Below are 19,133 nucleotides of genomic sequence, written 5' to 3'. Positions count from 1 at the left end.
GTTGGATTATTAGAAAAAGGTTTTCACCCAGAGGCTGGCTGGGCACTGGAACAGCTCCCCAGGGAAGTGGTCACAGCATCAGCCTGACAGAGTTCAAGGAGCATTTGCTTCTTGGGCACATGGTGTGACTCCTGGGGATGGTGCTGAGCAGGGTCTGGAGTTGGACTTGATGTTTGTTGTGGGTCCCTTCCAGCTCAGCTTATTCTGTGATTCTCTTACTTAGACCTCCTAGTTATTAAGATGATGGCAAAATCTGCTTGTCTGCAAGGTGAGTGTTCCCACTCAGAGTTGCCTTCTGCCTTTTCTCCATGCTATATTTCACTGTCATCAGTCAAGAATCAGAGAAGTGATCACATGGTGCATGGACATTCGTGCTCATACAGTGTGAAACAGGTGCTGTCAGCAGGATGGTTTAACAGTATAAGAGACTTGTAAGGGAGATAATAGATTTTTATCACGTGAGTTTATAAGCTGTGAAACAGCAGAATCTACCTTTGGCATACACTATTGGGTGTTGCAGGCTGGCATCTACATGAAGAGATCATTAAAGAATTTCTGCCTCAGCTGGAATGAGGTCACACCTGGAAATTAGTTTCTTCCTGAGGTCTCTCTCCCACTTGGTTTCAAGTAGTCCCCCTCCTTTCCCAGTTCATCAGCTGAATTCAATTGTCCCAAGAACCAAGAAGTGTCAAGTGAGATGAGGCCTTGCCAAAGCCCCCACAGTCTTCAAATCCAGTGGATTCCAGATGAATTTTTTACCAGATATGATACAGATCTTCTAATGCACCATCTGGCTCCTTTAAAATGAAGGTGAGACTGCTCCACAGAGGTTAGTGACAACCTCCTTCTCCACCAATATCCCTCTCTGCTCCAAATGTGCTAATTACCCTTTTCTGTCATGCTTATAGTGCATTAACAATGATAAATTTGCAGGCCACCTGTTTCTCTCCTATGTTTATCTCAGGGCTTACTGCTTTGTTTGACCTGCTAAGGCACTTGAGAGAGTCCATTTATTTTTGCCTCATTAGGGGGTCAAATAAAAGATTTGTTACGGCCCCCCTTCACAAACACAGCTTCTTAGCAGTATTTAACCCATCTCATCCAGTTCTGCAGTATTTAGCCTTTTCACATGCAGAAGCTGGTGAGGACACCCAAGCTCTGTGCTAGTGAGGACAGCCAAGCTCGTACTGGTGAGGATTCTCTCCTGGTACTCTGCCCAGGAGCAGCACATGCAGCCTCTCGGGGGCACTAATGCAGATCTTTGGTCAGAAGACAACCCCATGATGGGATTCCCAGGTGCATAACTAAGCAGTGAGTGGAGAAGGGTACACAAAACTTGTTTAGAAAAACCTTTTTTTTTTTTTTTTTTTTTTTTTCCCTGAATATCGAACAGGAAAAATCTAAGTGGTGAGATGTGCATTATTTCACTACAGCTTTCCACTTTGTGCTTGAGGTAGCAACAACTGTTGTGCAAGGACTCCATCAGACCATGTCGCTGCCAGCACATATCCTCAACCCTTGGCCCACACAGGTTTCTTACCACTTGCTGGACACACACAACACTTTGTTGTGGCTAGCCAGCATCATGGGTCAAGTCTTGTCCTCCTGACAAGCAGGAGGAGAGAGACATTTAAAACATGAGACCTTTGTTTTTATAAGGCATGACACTGAGAGTGCAACAGGTTATTACTGCAGTAAGAATGGGGCATATGGGGCACACAGAGCAAGAAAAGAAACTGGAACAAATGTCAGAGACAGAGCTCCATTGGTGGGATTATGATTACGTGAGAGCACATGTCACTGAAAGGATCTGAAATATTTGCCATCAGGTAACTGGTAAATCTTTCATTAGCCACAGGCAAAATATTCTCATCAGAGTCAGCATCTCTCATGCCAGTAGTCCCTGCTAGGGGTCCTAGCATGTCCGTGTCCTCAACTCCTTTGGATGGACCTATAGACGTGTGGCACGTAGACTGCTCCCAGATCTCTGTGAGATAAATCAGGATTTATTCAGGGACTGGGAATGGAGGGCTCAGCATGGGACACCCCTGCCCACACAGCAGTGGTGCACACTTGTTTCTGTGCACATACAAAACTGAGAGCAGAAAGATCCCATCATTTAAGTGAAGTACATGTAGTCGAACTTTGGCCTCCACTGCTTTGACTACAGAAGAAAACAAGGGTCTAAAAATAAGGAAATGTTTGCCTCTTGGAAATTTTCTAAGCAATTAATCTAAGAATTATTGATGTTTCTAATTTTGTCAGAAGAGGGAGGACCATCAGTCACACTCAAAAATACCAGCTCTTTGCTGATAACTCATAAAGTGGAATAGCTTTTTAATGAAGTTCCAGAAGAAAGGTTTGCTGCCAAAATAAAGGATATTGCTCTATCCCACTCATATTACTTCATCAAGGAAACTTCCAAGAAAATTTTGACTTTCTCCCAAAGTTGTGTGGGACTTTGCTTTTTTTCTTTTTTCTTTTTTCTATTTTTTTTTTTTTGAGCGCCTGAAAGCCAACTCCAAAGCCAACTTTACTGCCAACCTGTAAAAGAAGTAATGACAATATATGCTAATAGGAGGTTTCACAAATCAGTATGAGATCACTGAAAGCGGTTCCCATCTGATCACACATGAATGAACAATGTGTGGGTTTGAACTGTGTTCATGATATGATGATAGCTCCATCTTTCATTCAGACTGAGATCAAATTACTATTACCAAGAGCTGGGTGGTAAACTGTTGATAAGTCACTGTTTTATCATCCTGTGGAGACTAATTTGAAAACATCCTGGTTTTAATGTAACCGAGAGATAGATTTTAAAGCACCTCTCAATGAAATGGATATTGTTGCTTAATGTGGCTCCCTAAAAGCTATATGTAGCAAGCAGGAGGAGAGAGACATTTAAAACATGAGACCTTTGTTTTTATAAGGCATGACACTGAGAGTGCAACAGGTTATTACTGCAGTAAGAATGGGGCATATGGGGCACACAGAGCAAGAAAAGAAACTGGAACAAATGTCAGAGACAGAGCTCCATTGGTGGGATTATGATTACGTGAGAGCACATGTCACTGAAAGGATCTGAAATATTGGCCATCAGGTAACTGGTAAATCTTTCATTAGCCACAGGCAAAATATTCTCATCAGAGTCAGCATCTCATGCTTACATACATTTTCACTCCTCTCTGTGTCTGAAAAGTAATGCTTCCCAGGAAAAGGAATCAGATCATCAAAATGTGAATTTGTAGTTGACATTGGTGCTGATGCTGTTCAGAGTTCAGAAACTCTCTCTTAAAAACAGCAGTACTATTACCATGAAGGCAAAAGCAGCAACGCAAAGCATGGTAGATGAAATGGTAACAGTTTTCTATTAATTAGATACCAAATACATCTTTGCTACATATTTATTTTGGATTATTTAACCAGGGAGAGACACAGAGATTAAGCTATAGATTGTCTTCTTCCAAGGTTTCCAAGCCCTGCTGCTTCAAAGATAATATATTTTATTGTTAGGATATTGTTTTGATGGTGCATGGCATCAAAAATGCCATTATTTGCAAATGCTAATAGTAAGAATGGACATGCATGGTAAATGCAGAAAAACTTAAGAGAAATTATATGACAGACTTTTCAGAGATAGTAGGAAAAGTAAGAAAGATTGTGTTTGTTTTTGGGAGCTGAGGAATAGTAGTAGAAAGTAAGAGGTAGGGGAAAACGACAAAGTATAAGAAAGAAAGGACAAGGTTTTATATACTAACACAATAAATAAAAGTCCTAGAAATTGAAAAATGGGGAAAGGCACTAAAACTCACATACAAGAAATCTCAGAGAAGCTGACATCTTGAGAACAGCAAAGAGGCAAAAGTGCACTGGCCTAAAAACGTAACAGCTTTTCTGTTTATTTACAGTCACTAGGAAGTGGTGAATAGTGACATTTTAGTTCATGTTGGATAGAATCTGGTTTTCCTAAAGTTAAACTTTGGAAAGAGCTTTTTGGTACTGGCACTTCTTCTTTTCTACAAGAGTGATACAAGTTGTTTGTTGTTCACATGAGAAAAAACAGTTCGTTTGTTTGAAGACAGTTATCTGATGGACTTTGTTTACTTCCTCAAAGGATGTTAGTAGTGAAGGAAGAAGTGCTGTTAACCCTTTCTTTTGTGAAGGAGTTCATCTTAGTTGAATTTACTGAAAATTTTCAGTGATGGCAGAAAAGTTTTCAATCTCATAATTCATATTGTCCTGGGTTTTATACATTATTTCTTGTTGCAATTTGTGCAATGCTATAAACTTGTAAAAAAATTTCTTGAATTCATGCAAACAATTTTTTACTACACTCTGTTTAATGACTGTATGATACATGGTGTTTCAAGAGTTCCTTTGTAAACCAGCTCTGTATGTGAGTGTTTACTACCTAACTTAATATTGAGAACTGCTGTGGTTTTGTTTATTGATAACAAGCAATAGTAGCAGCATCAAGTTTATACAAGCATTTGTTTACACGTGTGTGACAGACAGACAGAGAAGCATGGCAAATTATTTTTGCACCTAATTTGTCAGATGTTTTTCTATGCCTCTTAAGGGAGTTTGCTTACCGACCTTTACCATGTTGTTCAAACTCCCAAATTCATTCCTGTTGAGTAATTTCTAAAACCAGGCAGCACACTGTGTTATGCATGAAATAGCAGTTGGGTAAGATGCAGCTCTGGGTTTTTCACAGCAGGCTGACTTTCAAAGTGAATACAAATCAAAATCTTCTTCCAGTAACTTTATACATTATATCCAAGCTAAGTTTCCTAAGCTAAGGTTTTTTTTCGGGTTTGTGTACAAATGGTGCTCAGAGGGAGCAGAATCTCCACATTAAATACCTGTTGTGCACCCCCAGATCCATCCCTCCCAGGTCAGCTGTCCATGCAGAGTGTGGAGGAGGTGCTGTAAGGTGGCTTGGTTAATCATCAGATTGTCAGGAAAGGGAAGAGATACTGTCATCACCGATGGTAAATACATCCTTGTCTGTGGAAACTTCTCAGGGGGCACAGCAAAGAAGCTGAGCCGGGGTCCTTGGGTGAGCTTTGCAAGCTGCCTGCATTGCTGGACCAGCTCAGGGGCAATTACATCATTTTCCTGTACCCTATCTGCAGCATGAAGGTTGAATGTGAAGACAGAGAAGAGGTCTTAGGAAAAAACAGCAAAGACATTGTTTTAAAACAAAATTTAAATATTACTTTCATTTGTGCTAAAATCCTTCATGTCAGCATATCTTCTCAAATAGAATTCATATTATGACTTTTGTGGATGAAGTTAACTTTTGAAATAAAATATATTTATTTAACTGTTAATGTTCAAAAATGGGCCTTTATCATGTAGCAAATATTCTATTTAAATTATCAATTTAAAACCTTTGTAAAATGGAAGTAGCTTGCTGCACTGCAATTTGGGAATTACAAGTTCCTTTCAAATGTAGGAGCTGTAGGCTGTGCCATATGTCACTGGGAGGATGTTTTCTCATATATTCACAGGAAAATCTTGGATTTGCAAGATGAATTCCATTAACTTGGCAATAGAACATGAGGAATAAAATAGAAGTGGCTAGCCTCAAACTCCCCTAGACAACTAGAAGCTAGAAACTTGCCATATGTCATTGACTTCCATGAGCAATGCTGAGCAGTGGAATATCACCCTCTCTTGCAGCATTAAATACTGCCCTAAGTCATTAATACAAAGCAGATGGCTTTGTTGTTGATTAGAGCTGGTTAGAATCTGAAATTCCCATTCCAAAGGAAATTTTGACATTTGTATTTATTTTCACTGCATATTGGAACAAAACATCAAAATTTCCCAGTGGGATGGATATTAAAACTGCTCTGGAAACACCAAGTTAGTTCACTTCGTTGGTATTGAATTGTTTTCTCAATAATACCAAACCAGTGTAATTCTAAAATTAATCAAATATAAGTGCCAAAACAAAATTAATAAACACATAAAGTAACACTGAAACATTTTGCCATGTTAAAAGGGAAAGATTAAATTGAAATTATAAATTCTGACATTTTTACAAAATTTGTTTTCTTGAATGTGACAAAATGTTTTGATTTCTAAGCATCTAAGCTGCATTACCCTAATGAAAACGGGCTCTACTGAAAAAATGTTCACCCAGTGCTGTTTGTCCAGGGCCAGTAATGTACAGGATCATCTTGCAAGTTCAAGGAAGTAAAAATTCAGAGAAATAAGACATTCACAAAGAGAAAATTAACACATATATATGCAGTTTGGGAACATCTTTGAAGACTGCCTTAAAAATTCCTACAACTCCCACAAAGTTCCTTTAGTCATCTAGATCTTTCTTACATTAGCTCTCTTGTTCAGGCACACTTGAGAGTGTTAAATGCTGGACAAATCATCCCTGGCATGGACCTTCATATTTATGAACTTGCAAACTCTGACATTATCTTAGTGAGTCTTGTTTCCATCTCCTTAGCAAAATTCTGGTCCTGACTGCCAGAACCTCCCACTCCCAATCTCCAGTTGCCTACTTTCCTGGGGAAAGTTCCAGTATCTTTCTTCAATATGAAACAAAAACTCACAGTTACTGTCCAGGTAGGAACCTTCACAATCATTCCTTTCCCTATCTTAAAAACATCTTTGAAAATATCTAGTTTGCCAGCTAATGGCTCCATTTTTTTCCAGTATCACGATTTCATTTTTTTCTGTCAACACCAAGTCTCTGCTGTGGGATAGGAGACCATCTGTTAACAATTTTTTTAAGGGGAGTCTAAGCACAAATGTCAGTCTTTCGGAGTCACATGCTATTTATTTACAAAGATAAAAAAAATCAATATCATGAATTCACATCAGCTTCTCATCTTACTTTGTGCAACAGTAGCTTTCTGCTTTAGTTTCCACTACCCTCCACCGAGGTATTGCATATAAGATTACATAAAAGAACCAAACAAGATGCAGGACAGATTAGAAACCCGATGAAGTAGCCGCTGGATGAGCTTGGTGACTGGTGTGCTCAGGTGCACTGGGGAAGATTATGTTACTACTGGTGAGTGCCCTGCACAAAGGAGAGAAGCCCTGTGGAAGAAAGGAGAATAAACTGGGTTTGACGTGGCTGGACATGTGGGTATCAGGACAAGGACAAACAGCAGTGACGCACGTGTGTAGGAAGGGTGGCTTTTCTAAAGCACTCAGGCCCTTAGTAGGTACCAAAATCAGTGGTGCTGCTTTCTGGCAGGTCTCAGTTTACTGCATACAGATGCTTTTTGAGAAACTACCTATTGCACAGGTGCCAAAAGGGAAGGTGTGTTTCGTTTGACAAGCCCAAGTTTAATTGTGGGTACTGGGAACTTGGAAAAATGTGACCTTGAGCATTTTAGGAAATGTGGCCCAGAAAGGTATTGTTAATCAAAGAGACTTCAGGCTCACAAGTTGCTTAATAGGAAACACAGTAACTGCAGAAAATTTCCATCATTTGGATCTTGATATATGGTGTTCTGAAAGAATGCTGATAGGTAAAGTCACCTCCAGATGGAACAGGTGAGAGATTTTGGCAACTCCCCTGCTGTCAGCTTAACACTCATGTTTATAAATACTGCAGATGTCCTGTGCTTAGTGAAACAGCTGAATGCAGTAAAATCTGGAAAGGCAGCCTCCTGAGGGTGGATCTTCTAATGTACTGTTAGCAAAGTCTCTCTTGCCCTTTGCCATACAAAATTAGGCAAAGGCAAACATACTTTTACAAAAATACTATTTCCGTAGAGTTTTAAGAAATCAAATACATAAATATATATCTAATTCCCAAAAGAGTCATTTGAAGTCTGCCAAGACAAAGAGTTAGTTATTTTAAAGACCTTAGATCATTCTACCCAGGGTTAATGAACAAAATGTTGTGGTTTTTTCTTATTCACCATATGGTAAAGTGTTGTTTCTCAACTTCACAAATGAATGATTATGAACCAAAAAAGCATGTGAATATTGGCATGGTTTTTATTGTTGTGAGTTCTGAAAGAATTAGGAAGAAATGAAATTAAATAGCAAGACCTTTTCTGAGTGTAAGAGGAGGGGTAAACAAATCTGTATGAGTTCTTCCTCTTTTGTCTGGTTTATATTTTTTTTTGTTTGCTCATTTCTCTTTAAGGAAGAAAAGGTTACTTTCAAGCCATTCTGGATGGGTGAAGCCTTTGGTGGCCCTGGGGAATGACTGTCCACCACTTTTTGCATCATTTTTTGCCCTGCTCATACAGTTATGGCAGCACTTCCCAAAGGGACTCCAGACAAAGCCCAGGACACTGGGAAGGGCTGAAGTGCTAGATGCCTCACTGTGTGCTCAGAGGAGCCCACATTTAACTCCAGACACTTTGGAGGGTCACTGTAGGATCTGGGATTGCTTTATATGTATCTCCAGCAGCCCTTTTCCGTGTGTCTTCACTGCCTGATGTTAACTGAGCAGACAATCTTCCTAAAGATGCCTAGGTGTGCTCTGTCTAAGCAGCAGAGATTTTGTGTAAAGTGAGAGAGCTTCATCCCCCACTCTGTTGATGCAGCATCAGCAAGTACCTGACTGCCAAAAGGTTAATGACAAACCTGATTGCCCCATGCAATCAAAATCTAATGGGTAGAGGTAGCCCATTACAGAGACTCCTCCTTGATGGATAGATGTACACCAAATTTCAGCCAGGAGCAGCTTCAGAAAAATGCAGGACTTTAAGATGGAAAGAGTGGCCAGCCATGAATGAGAGAGGAGTCAGTGCACACACTACAAATGCACATAACATGCTCTTTTCCCCAGCTCCCAATATTAGAAATGCTCATGTGCCCAGTCATCCTTTTTGTGCCACACGCTCCACCTTTCAGGAAATGCTTTGGAAACAGAGACCTTTTCTGGAAGCCCCAGTGATGCTGAAGGTGATGCAAAGGTGAGGGGTGTGCACATCAGCCCTTTCACTGCTTGATTCTGAAACAGTGTATTGGCCTCTAAACAACTCAGCCGGGACTGTGGGCACTGCTGAGAGTAACATGACAAGCCCTGGGCCATTGTCTAGTTAACCCAGCGGTGCTGAAGACCCCAGCATTTACTGATGGGACACTGCCTTTCTGCTGCATCCCCCTCCTACACCCTCACACCAGCCCTCGTTGCTAAAATGCACAAAGGAATGATGATAAAGAGAAATAGGAGATGAAGTGCAGCAGCTGTAGCATTTCTCTGCCAGAGCAAATCTGAAGGGAGAAGAGCCTGGGCTTTTGATGTTATCCATGAGCACCTCCAAGTTTGAAACATGGGAACTCTGTGCAGCTGCTCCTGCTTGGACTGTCTGCCTCAACCAAAACACAGAGCTATAAGGATTTGCTTTTATTTCTGGTTCTGAGTTCCTCCTGGGGTAGCAGGAAAGCACAAATTCTGTCAGGAAAGAACAAATTCTGTCAAAGGAGAAGTTAGGGGCACCTTTGGTAGGGGAAGGATTCCCAGTAAGGGGCTAGAGAAACAGGAAGGTGACACTAAACAAAACAGGAACTTAGAGCAGTGAAAATGTCAGGATCCTGGAATCAAACTAAGATCCTATACAAAAAGATGAGTGAATATTGTGATGAACATGTTTGGAAGTACCAGTGGGCAACTGGATGGCACATGACCTCTCTTCTACTGACAAATAAAGCATAAATACTGAATGATTATCCCATCCACACCTCTTCCTTGGGTTTTCTCCTCTTAATTTCTTCATTAGTCTTCATTCCTCTTTGATGTCAGCTATAGTTTTAGCCAGATGTATTTGGGTACTTGTTTACTCCACTGCAGTCTGTTTACTGCTGTTTCTTCTGAATATTGTAAGAGAATGTCATATTTTTTTTTTAATCTTGCTCATTAATTTAATTCAGTTTTTGCTCTTTGCCAATAGAAAGAGATAAATGGAAGGTGCAAGACTCAAATTTTTTTTCTGTATGTATTTATTTTTTTTGTTAAGTCCCTGTGTGTTTTTTAATAAATTTGGTTGTCTTTCAAAAATATGTTCCAAGATGCTGTTAAAAAATTAAGCAAAAGCCTTTCTTGGCAAGCATCTCCACACTGGTTACTCAAATGAATGTGTGAAAACAAACTAGAAATGGCCAGGAGGAAGCTAAGTGGCTGCTTCCAAGAGCCTGAGGGGTTGTTTTCTGTGGGATGGAAATAAAAAAAAAAAATCTCTTGACCAGGTAGTGCTTACACTTCACGGCAGGAGACTAAAACCAGAGGAGTTATTCTTCCCAGCACAGGTGCTGCTGCTGTTGTCATGATGCACAGTGTCCCACCAGTGGGATCCTGCACTGGAATTTCCAGTGGGACAGTGGAGAGTGGTGCTGGAGGTGGCTCTGAGGCTGTGGATGGGAAGCTCAAGGATTGGTCAGAGTCTCCTGGGCTGGAGCACACCAGAGATCAACAAACACATCCCTGCCTTGCTCAAGTCTCACTGGAGAGCCCCAAGATCCCAAGAGAATGCCTTGCCCACATTTACTATTGGGTTTGCATTCATGATGAGGCCATGGCCACATTGGTATTCCAGCCACAGGGAAGCAGCACACACAGATGGGGAGGGACTGTATCATTTGAGAATTTGAGATAGCTGTTGCTCTGAACTGTCTCATTACATAGCTCATACAGCAGCTAGCAGCATTACAGCCCAAAGGAATAACTGACCTCATGAAAGAAAGTTAAGCTTTTATATCAGATGGTGTTCACCAAGCCTTGACTTTTGTAAATACACATAACTTCCCCCTTTCTGTAAGGGCATGGACACAGATGAACCAGAGCTGCATTTGGAAGTATGTGTACACTGTATGTGTACAAATAACAACAGAGTTTGCAGAGACTGACACATTGTGGTGAGCTGGTACTTGGTACCTGAAGCTTTACCAAGCAATGAGAGCAGCTGGCAGAGGGGAAGGGAGTAGTTCTAATGCAGTGAAGGGAAATAACAGGGCAAATTTTGGCCAGGAAGCCCTAGGGATGCATCCCCAGACAAAGTCTCATCCTGTGAGATGCACCTCAATCTCCCATCGATATCCCTCCTCTTATTGCATGTTAAGGGGATGCCTTTCTGCAAGGTTTGGTCAACAGGACAGAGCAGCACCCCTCCTCTGAGCTTGTGAGAGAGCTGAGTTGCACAGTGACAGCAGAGAAAGAACTGGTAGGGGTGCCAGAAAGTGATGGCAGAGGAATTTGCTTGCCAGAGCTCTATCTGCTGTGCTGTGGAGGCTGGTATGCAGTGACAGAAGACTGCTGGTGGGTAGGACATGAAAGATGAGATCCCTGCCATTTCCAGATGTGCAGACAGCTTAAGAGATAGGTGGTGTATATGGGTCCACTTGTCACACATCCGAATTTTCAGTAATGATCTGACAGGAGGAAAAACCACAGCAGGGATGGTGAGTGGACAATCACACTTGTACGTCAGAGTGGCATTGCCACAGGGGACTGACTCATGCTGGAGCACTGCTTTCTCACCATTGCCAGGTAGCAGAGCTGGCTCAGAGTGATGCTGTTGTCCTGTTCAGCCTTTAGTTCATTCCAGCAGTCATCAGGATCTTGTGCAGCTGCTTGGCAGAGATTGAAATCCCACGATTGCTAGTCTCGGGAAAATTCTCAAATTATGTGTTAGAAATATATTAAAGACAGCATTGCACCCATAAGTGGATTATTTCTTGGAAACAGGTCAAACTGTGTGTTAGAAACCAAGAAACAAAAGTTTCTGAAGACAAAAATCACAAAATTGAACTTTCATTGCTTCTTTCTGAAAAGTTTTCTGCTTTCATTTTTACAGAATTGGTGTCTGTAACCAAGCCTATGGTGTGACTCACCTTGCTGCTCCCACCAGAAACAGATCAGGCAGGACTTTTTTCAAACTGGTTCTTTAGACCTTTGAGGAGCTTTGTGTCCTGTTAGCTATGAAGTACCCAATAGCCTAAAACTTCCATTTTTAGAACAAGGCTTCCCTGCACAAATGCCCCCTTCTCATAATACTTTTTCCCAGCAGGGGACTTCCCCTCAGATTTAGGCCTAAAGGAAAATTAAGAAGTCTTGTTGTCTTTGGCAGACTAAGCTCAATCCAAAAAAGGAAAAAAAAAAAAAAAAAAAAAAAAAAAGAAAAAAAAAAGGAAAAAAAAAGAGTATGGAAAACATTTTATATGATGGGTGTCAATTTTGAAAAGTAAAAGCACTGTTAACATGTGTTGCTAGAACTTGCTTACTATAGCAACATAAAAAAAAGAAAACATTTGTTTTTTTAAAGAAATATGTTTAGATGTTTGCGTTGCATGTTTGTTTGCATTGCACTGCACCCGTCGCAGTGGGCTGGCTGTGTGCTCCTGGTTGCTTCTTCCCTCCAGCTCCTGCAAGGCTGTTGCTTAAGCAGGCAGTGTTTGCCTTTCTCTGGGGTTTCAGATTGAGGTAACAAGTGTGTGTGAGCAGCAGCAAGCTGCTGGCAGAGACACGTGCTAGCAGAGGTGTTCCCTGCCCTGCTGCCCAGGCAGAGCTCCCTGTGTGCGGAGAAGGCTGGAGCTGCACACAGGATCTGCGGCACTGCAGGGACAGGCGTCGGTCACGGCAGGGTCACTCTCGGCTAGTGCTGAATCACCACAGGCCAGCTGTCTGTCAAACAACTCTGTCATCTTCATCTTAAAACTCCACACGTGGACCTGAATAGAGGAACTGTAAGTGTTTTCCTTTCAGGAGTGTGGCCTATGACATTTCCTCCCATAACCAGTGAGCAGGGATTCCTTCTGACGCTTCACTTCCTGACATTCTGTAGTTGTTGGCTGAAATGGTATCAACCTTTCAAACCATAAACATATCACATTCTTTTACCAAAAAATATTGCCTTATGAATTAAGACCTTGGTATTTTGATATGTTGTTCTATGTAGCAAGTCATTCACGTATATTATATCTAACACCATTGTATCAGAGGAAGAAATTGCAGAAATGCACTTAAACATATTCATTAACCACTTAATTTGTCTTTCTTTTTGTACTCCTACAACATCCATTTCTCAGTATTGTAAATATTTTACTTTGCCACTGTGATTGCTGTTCACTATTTACTTGCTATATTTAGAACTTTTAATAATTTTTTAGAAATTTGAAAGGTCTACAGGAATGATAAAGTGTGAAAAGGTGTGAAAATCAGTTTCAATTTCATTTTGTTCTGTGCATTTATTGCTGTCATTGTTAGTTGACATCCTCTTAGCTTACTGCACTCTGCCCACAATCTAATCTATCTCGAAGAGTCAGACAGCAGTCTATGAAGTAATTGTAATGATCTTCAAGTGTCTTCAATGATTTTCTGTACTTGGACTGCAAAAGCATTTTGTTGTTGATAGATAGAATAGGCACAATAAATCCCATTGTTGTGGTTCCTAGAACACCACCTATTAAAAAGGAACATTCTGGAAGGGAAAGAACATGATAAAAATTCATCACAAGTGGACTGAGGAATAGTGCTACTAGTTTTGCCTGGTCACCTGGCATCACAACAGCTGTGGATTTCATTCTGCAAGTCACATATGGCTAGCTGTCCCTTTCTGCCTGGAGAACACTGGGTTTTCTGGTTGTGATGTTCTGCAAGGCAGTGCACTCTACTCTTCTGTGGTTTTTATTATTTGGCAAAAATACGTTGCACCTACAACACTATGCAGCTATAGAGGCATTCATTTTTAGAGTGAAATACAGTCTTATTGGCCACCTCTTGAAGGACACTGCCTGCATCTTACCTCACTATTTCATTTTTCAGAACACTCTCAACTAGAAATGTGCAAGCCGAGTCTTCCATTTTCAAATGTTTGAGTTATTAAAAAGCAGGAGGGGGATTATATGGCTAATTCTAGCTCATTCCCACCACAGCTGGCTTGCACCCTAGTCAGCAGTCTTCCTTCCCTACTCTCTGGTCTGGAAAGTGTGCTGCCCCTGGCACTGCGGAGGAGCTGCCAGCCAGGGGTGTGGGTGTCTGCTACCTACGCTGGGGATTTTACTGGGGGGCTTGTGTTAAACTGGTGCCACTATAAACTGACCCTGGCCACTTCCAGTTGCTCTTCCATCCCACTGGCAGACCCTGATCATGTTGTTTTGCCTGACATAAAGCCCTCTGGCTGCCCTAATGTAATCCATTCCCTCGGCTAATTCCCAGGTTGTTTATTATGGGCCCCATCCAACACTCATGGAAGGCAACACAACGTTCAGCTGCCTTGGACTGCCTATGAAACAGGGAGTTTTTTGCTATTTTCAGGGCATTAAGAGCTTGGATTGCTTAAAAACTGTACAGCATGTTTTGATCAGGATGAAAAGAGAAAAGGCAGTAGAAAAAATTACCTTTGAGGTGGCATCTTCCAGTTTTCAAGTGTTTTGGAGACACTTTGGAGAAAAAGATACTGTTTGGTCAACATAGACAACCAAGCCCCTGAGATTGTCAGCAGATGGATGGGCTCCCATGGGGCAGGATTCTTCACCCTTCCCATCCTCCTGTCTGTGAACAGGGAAGCCTGTTCTCCACAACCATGTAGGCAATATGTTTAGACAGCACATACAGTTACCAAACAGTCATGCTGTTTGGTTTTTGCCTTTTTTCTTTTATATGTTCTCTATATTCTTTGCACATATATTTGTAAATCTGCAGCGTATTGTATTAGTGACTAGTTTTCCCAGTACTTTTCCATAGCCTTTCCCTAGACAAAAAGACAGAACAAATTACAGAACTCCAAGCCCCCGGGGTACAAGGCCCCCATGCTATCTTGGTTCTTCCTGGGAAGCAAGGCTGAGAGTGCTGAGGAGAAAACTCCAAAGAAAGGACTTCACCTGAAGGAAAATTGCATCACCACTTGCATGTCCTCCTAATTGATGCTTTTTATCAATTATGCTAATTTCCTAAAACCCATGAAATTTATTCACCCCTAGAGGGGGTAGGCTTTTGTGGACGTCTTTCAATAACTGCTCCTGAAGGCCTTCAAATAAATATCCACCTGTGTATTACCTCCTTACTAAAATTATTTGAGTTTCATTTCCAGGCTGGGAAAAAGGCAACAGCTATATGCTGCCAGACAGCCATCAGTGAATTCTGGAGACACAGATAGATCTAGGATGGATCCTGTAGTTTTCCACTTGAGAAATACAACTTTTTGGTCATTCTGGTCCAAGAATACAGGAAATTAAGGAATCAGTCCTCTAGCTGCCTTGGGGAGTTCAAAGTCCTTGGGGAGAAAGGGACCTTTCCACAAGAAAAAAAAGTAGCATCAACCTAGGGAAACCTCAGTTTCTTCTTCCCAGTGTCAAACAGAAGAGACAGTAGATTAGCTTCAAATGGTGGTACATTTCTCAGTAGCTGCTCCTGTGATGTATCGATACTCTATTATTCTTTGTCTTTTAAAAGAAATATCTTGGTTAAGAAAGGACATTTCATTGAATGCTCATTAGCCATTCCAGCCATCATTATTAAATCCATCTCTGGGCCAGAGACTCTGTTCTGATAACAGTGTGAATCATGTTTAAATTATTTTTAAATTCTACTTTAGCTATCCATACATCATATCTTAGTTGTGACAGTCATTTGTGTGACAAATTCTCAGGCAGGTTTCTGTCAATAGAGAAGGGCTTCCCACAAATCAGCATAATGTTAAGCTTTCAGTAAAACTGATGTTGCCTTTTGGAGCAAACATACTCAGGCTCCAAAACTTAAAACCCAAAGGCATCCATCATTATAAATGTGCTGCACAATGTGATATGTACCAACTTGACTCAAATGAAATATAATTAAGGTGATTAAATAGAGACTGCATCCAATAATACTTCTTAATGGTTAATTTAAGGGAAATGAATTTCCAATTTCATTGCCTGGGTACAAAACACAGTAACAGTTTGAGTGGGGGAATCCACTGTTGATAAGATCTCTTCAGATTTTATCTTAATTTTGAAGTAAAATGGGAATTTATTTATGCCAAACAAAAGAGGCAGTTTCTGAGTTGCTTTCTGTATAAAGATATATATGGAAGGGCTTTGGAGCTACTGGTTTCAGCATACCCTGCAGTCACACCTTGATCCCATTTTGGAACAAGACCAAGGGAACAAAGGCCTTTGTACCAGCCTGGTTTCCACCAGAGATACAGAAGTTGTGTCTCCTTAGGCCAGGTCCTCAGGACAGTCGGGTGACTGGGATGGAGGGTGTGCTGCAGCTCGCAGCTGCTGTTAGCTGTGCCTTGCAACAGCCATCGCTTGCCTCGTGATTTCAAGGGCAAAATAGGATGGCAATGAATACAGTGTAATTACTGCTCTCCAGACTGTCAAAAGGCAATGCAATCAACATGTAGATTACGTTTATTAATTTTTCCAGAGCATACCTGTAGTTCTGGACATTTTCCAAGGTTTTCGTTGATACCCAAGAGTGAACTACCATCAGAAAACTCAGAATACAGCATACTGTTCTTCTACAACCTCCAAGCTAATCAGTATCAATAATTAATAATAATTCATATGTGTTTGTTTTTGCTCTGCAGGTAATACTTTAACTCCAATATGGGAAAGCAAAACAGCAAACTACGCCCTGAAGTCATGCAGGATTTGCTAGAAAGTACAGACTTTACAGAACATGAAATCCAGGAGTGGTACAAAGGCTTCTTGAGAGACTGTCCAAGTGGACATTTGTCTATGGAGGAGTTTAAAAAAATATATGGAAACTTTTTTCCTTACGGGGACGCTTCTAAGTTTGCAGAGCATGTATTCCGCACTTTCGACGCCAATGGAGACGGAACAATAGATTTCAGAGAATTCATCATAGCCTTGAGTGTAACGTCGAGAGGAAAACTGGAGCAGAAGCTGAAGTGGGCATTCAGTATGTACGACCTTGATGGGAATGGCTACATCAGTAAGTCAGAGATGCTGGAAATCGTGCAGGTATGTGCTGCTCAGGGGCACCCTGGGCTCCCTCCTTGGGAGCAGATTGTGAAGCACTGTTACACTGAATGAAAAACTGGCAGCACTGGTTTGCAATCTTCTATAACTGCTTGGATATAAAATGCTGTTTCATTTGGCAAAGATTGTGTTGCAATTCAAACTACAGCTTAATATCCACTGCAAGTTCTTCCTGAGCAACAGGCTGCATGGATATTTCCTCCCTGGGAGCTCTGTTGGGCTCAAGCTCAGCAACTAACCTGCTGATAAATGTGATTCTCTAACCCTGTCAATTAATTATGATAAATTGCAGTTGGACCAAGTAGGTATACTAGAGCAAACTGGCAGTGTAGTTTTAAGGAAGGCAGGCTCCCTCCACAATAAGAAGCAAATCTTCTTTGAAATCATGTTATTATGAAGAACCAGCTCATCTCACATATTATAAAGGTGTTTAGTCTGCCTAATTCCAGTGGGGTCTGCATTATTAGATTCATACTAGCTGTCTTCATACTAAGTTGACAGTATAGATAAACCTTATCTGAGTAGATGATGATTCCATACATAGCTTCTTTGGTTGTGTTTGCTTGTAGTGTTAGTAAGAGTCCCACGTCACTGGCTTTTTCCAACATGTTTTTGCCCTTGAGGCACATCACTCTACTGAAAGATTTAAAACATTTTTTATATGGCAATGTATTTACACAGCTTGAATCTGTATAATGCAGCACCGGTTAAAAAAAAAAAAAAAAAAAAAAAAAGCCTGTTATCAAGATCCTTTCCTTTCCCTGGAAATTTTGAAGTGCTAACAAGGTACTGTATTATTCAGACTTGTATTTGCACTGAAAACCAAGGGAAAGTAATGCACACAAATTACGGGCTGTGATGGCCAGCTGCACGTAAGGGTCAGCCTAACGGGTGTGCTCCTGTCTTTCTACCAGAGCCCTCCTGAATCCTTCAAACAGTGGCCAGTACCAGCACTTGCACTGCTTCAGCAAGACCAGATCCACAGCTCAGCTGCAAATCTAGAGTTTGTTGTCTTTCACTTGGTCTGTTTTGTGCTCCTGTGTCTGAGTTGAGGAGCAGGACCTCCCTGTCTGTGCCACGACAAACCCCATGGAATATTTGCATTAGAAGATCCTCTGGTCCTTACAAATCTTCCTCTCCCCCAAGCAGGGTAAACAGACTGTCAATTATTGTTTTTCTGGCTGTATTTCTCCACATGACAAAACAAAAAGAGTCTCAAAAGAATTAACGTAGTACACAGGAAACACAGGAACCAAAGCGGGGTGACCACCCACTCCTCTGGAGGAGGAGACACCCTGTGGGCTGCAGGACCCCTCAGTGCTGCTCACTGCCCAGGAAGGCACCGTGCCAACAGGCAGCACAAACCCCCAGGGCAAGGAGAGCTACAAATAGGCAGAAAAAGGCCACAGATTTGTCCATGTCAAATGAAATGAAATTGCTGATGGCTGTATTTGCTGTAGTGAGCCAAACAAGGACCAGAAAAGCTGGAAGCTTTTTCCAGATCTGCTTGCCAGCAAGTCTAGAGGCTGAAATGCTCTGCCTCCTCTTCATGTTTATGTCAGTACCAAATCATAGCATTGTCCTTTACAGCCATGATGCCATCATCAAACAGAATTGCAGCTTAGGGGTCGGTGTGGGGCAGCATTCTGCCAACATGTGCATCCAGCACCAAGCAGCACTTTGGCTGGGCACAGCCCCCAGCCTGGCACTCCAGTGATCCCTCTGCCCTTCTCGGGAGATTTGGCTCTCTCCTTTCAGACTGAATGTGAAACTCAACTGCATGATGCTTATAATCTCACCTCATTTTGAGGGACCCAATTTTGAGGGACCACACAAAAAGCAATTATGGAAGTGAACAGCCTGAAAACCAGTTATTTCTGTACCATGGACTATCAGCAATTTTTAAACCACAAACCCTTTCTGTGATGGAGCTTCCCATAAGGCAATGTGCCTGTAGGTCTCACCCTGTTCTCTTCTGTTTTTTTGTTTTTTTGAATGCATTAGTCTCCCTGCATTTGCACTAGTCACCAGGAGGTCCTTCCAGTGGGATGGGATTTGTTGTGTAGTCTCTGGAAACATGTTCAGCTGACATCTGAAACTGAAGTAGATGAGCATATTTTCTTGCTTTGTTGAGAAGTTCCTTTGATGTAGAGTGATTAGATACAAAAAGCCAGCAAACAACTATCACTTTCATGTATGAAAGATTG

General features: G+C 41.4%; 1 protein-coding gene across 1 annotated transcript in view; it reads left to right on the top strand.

The window, feature by feature from the left end:
* Positions 1–19,133, top strand: part of NCALD (neurocalcin delta) — a 58,103-nt gene that overhangs the window by 24,501 nt on the left and 14,469 nt on the right. The window contains exon 2 of the mRNA XM_041470813.1: positions 16,512–16,908. Within this exon, the coding sequence (XP_041326747.1) occupies positions 16,531–16,908 (378 nt within the window). The 5' untranslated portion in view covers positions 16,512–16,530. The remainder of the gene's footprint in view (positions 1–16,511; positions 16,909–19,133) is intronic.

The sequence above is a fragment of the Pyrgilauda ruficollis genome, unplaced genomic scaffold, assembly GCF_017590135.1.
Source record: "Pyrgilauda ruficollis isolate IOZ18807 unplaced genomic scaffold, ASM1759013v1 scaffold25, whole genome shotgun sequence".
Taxonomy (NCBI): domain Eukaryota; kingdom Metazoa; phylum Chordata; class Aves; order Passeriformes; family Passeridae; genus Pyrgilauda; species Pyrgilauda ruficollis.
Note: the sequence above shows the minus strand (reverse complement) of the source record. Positions and strands in the feature narration are given on the sequence as shown.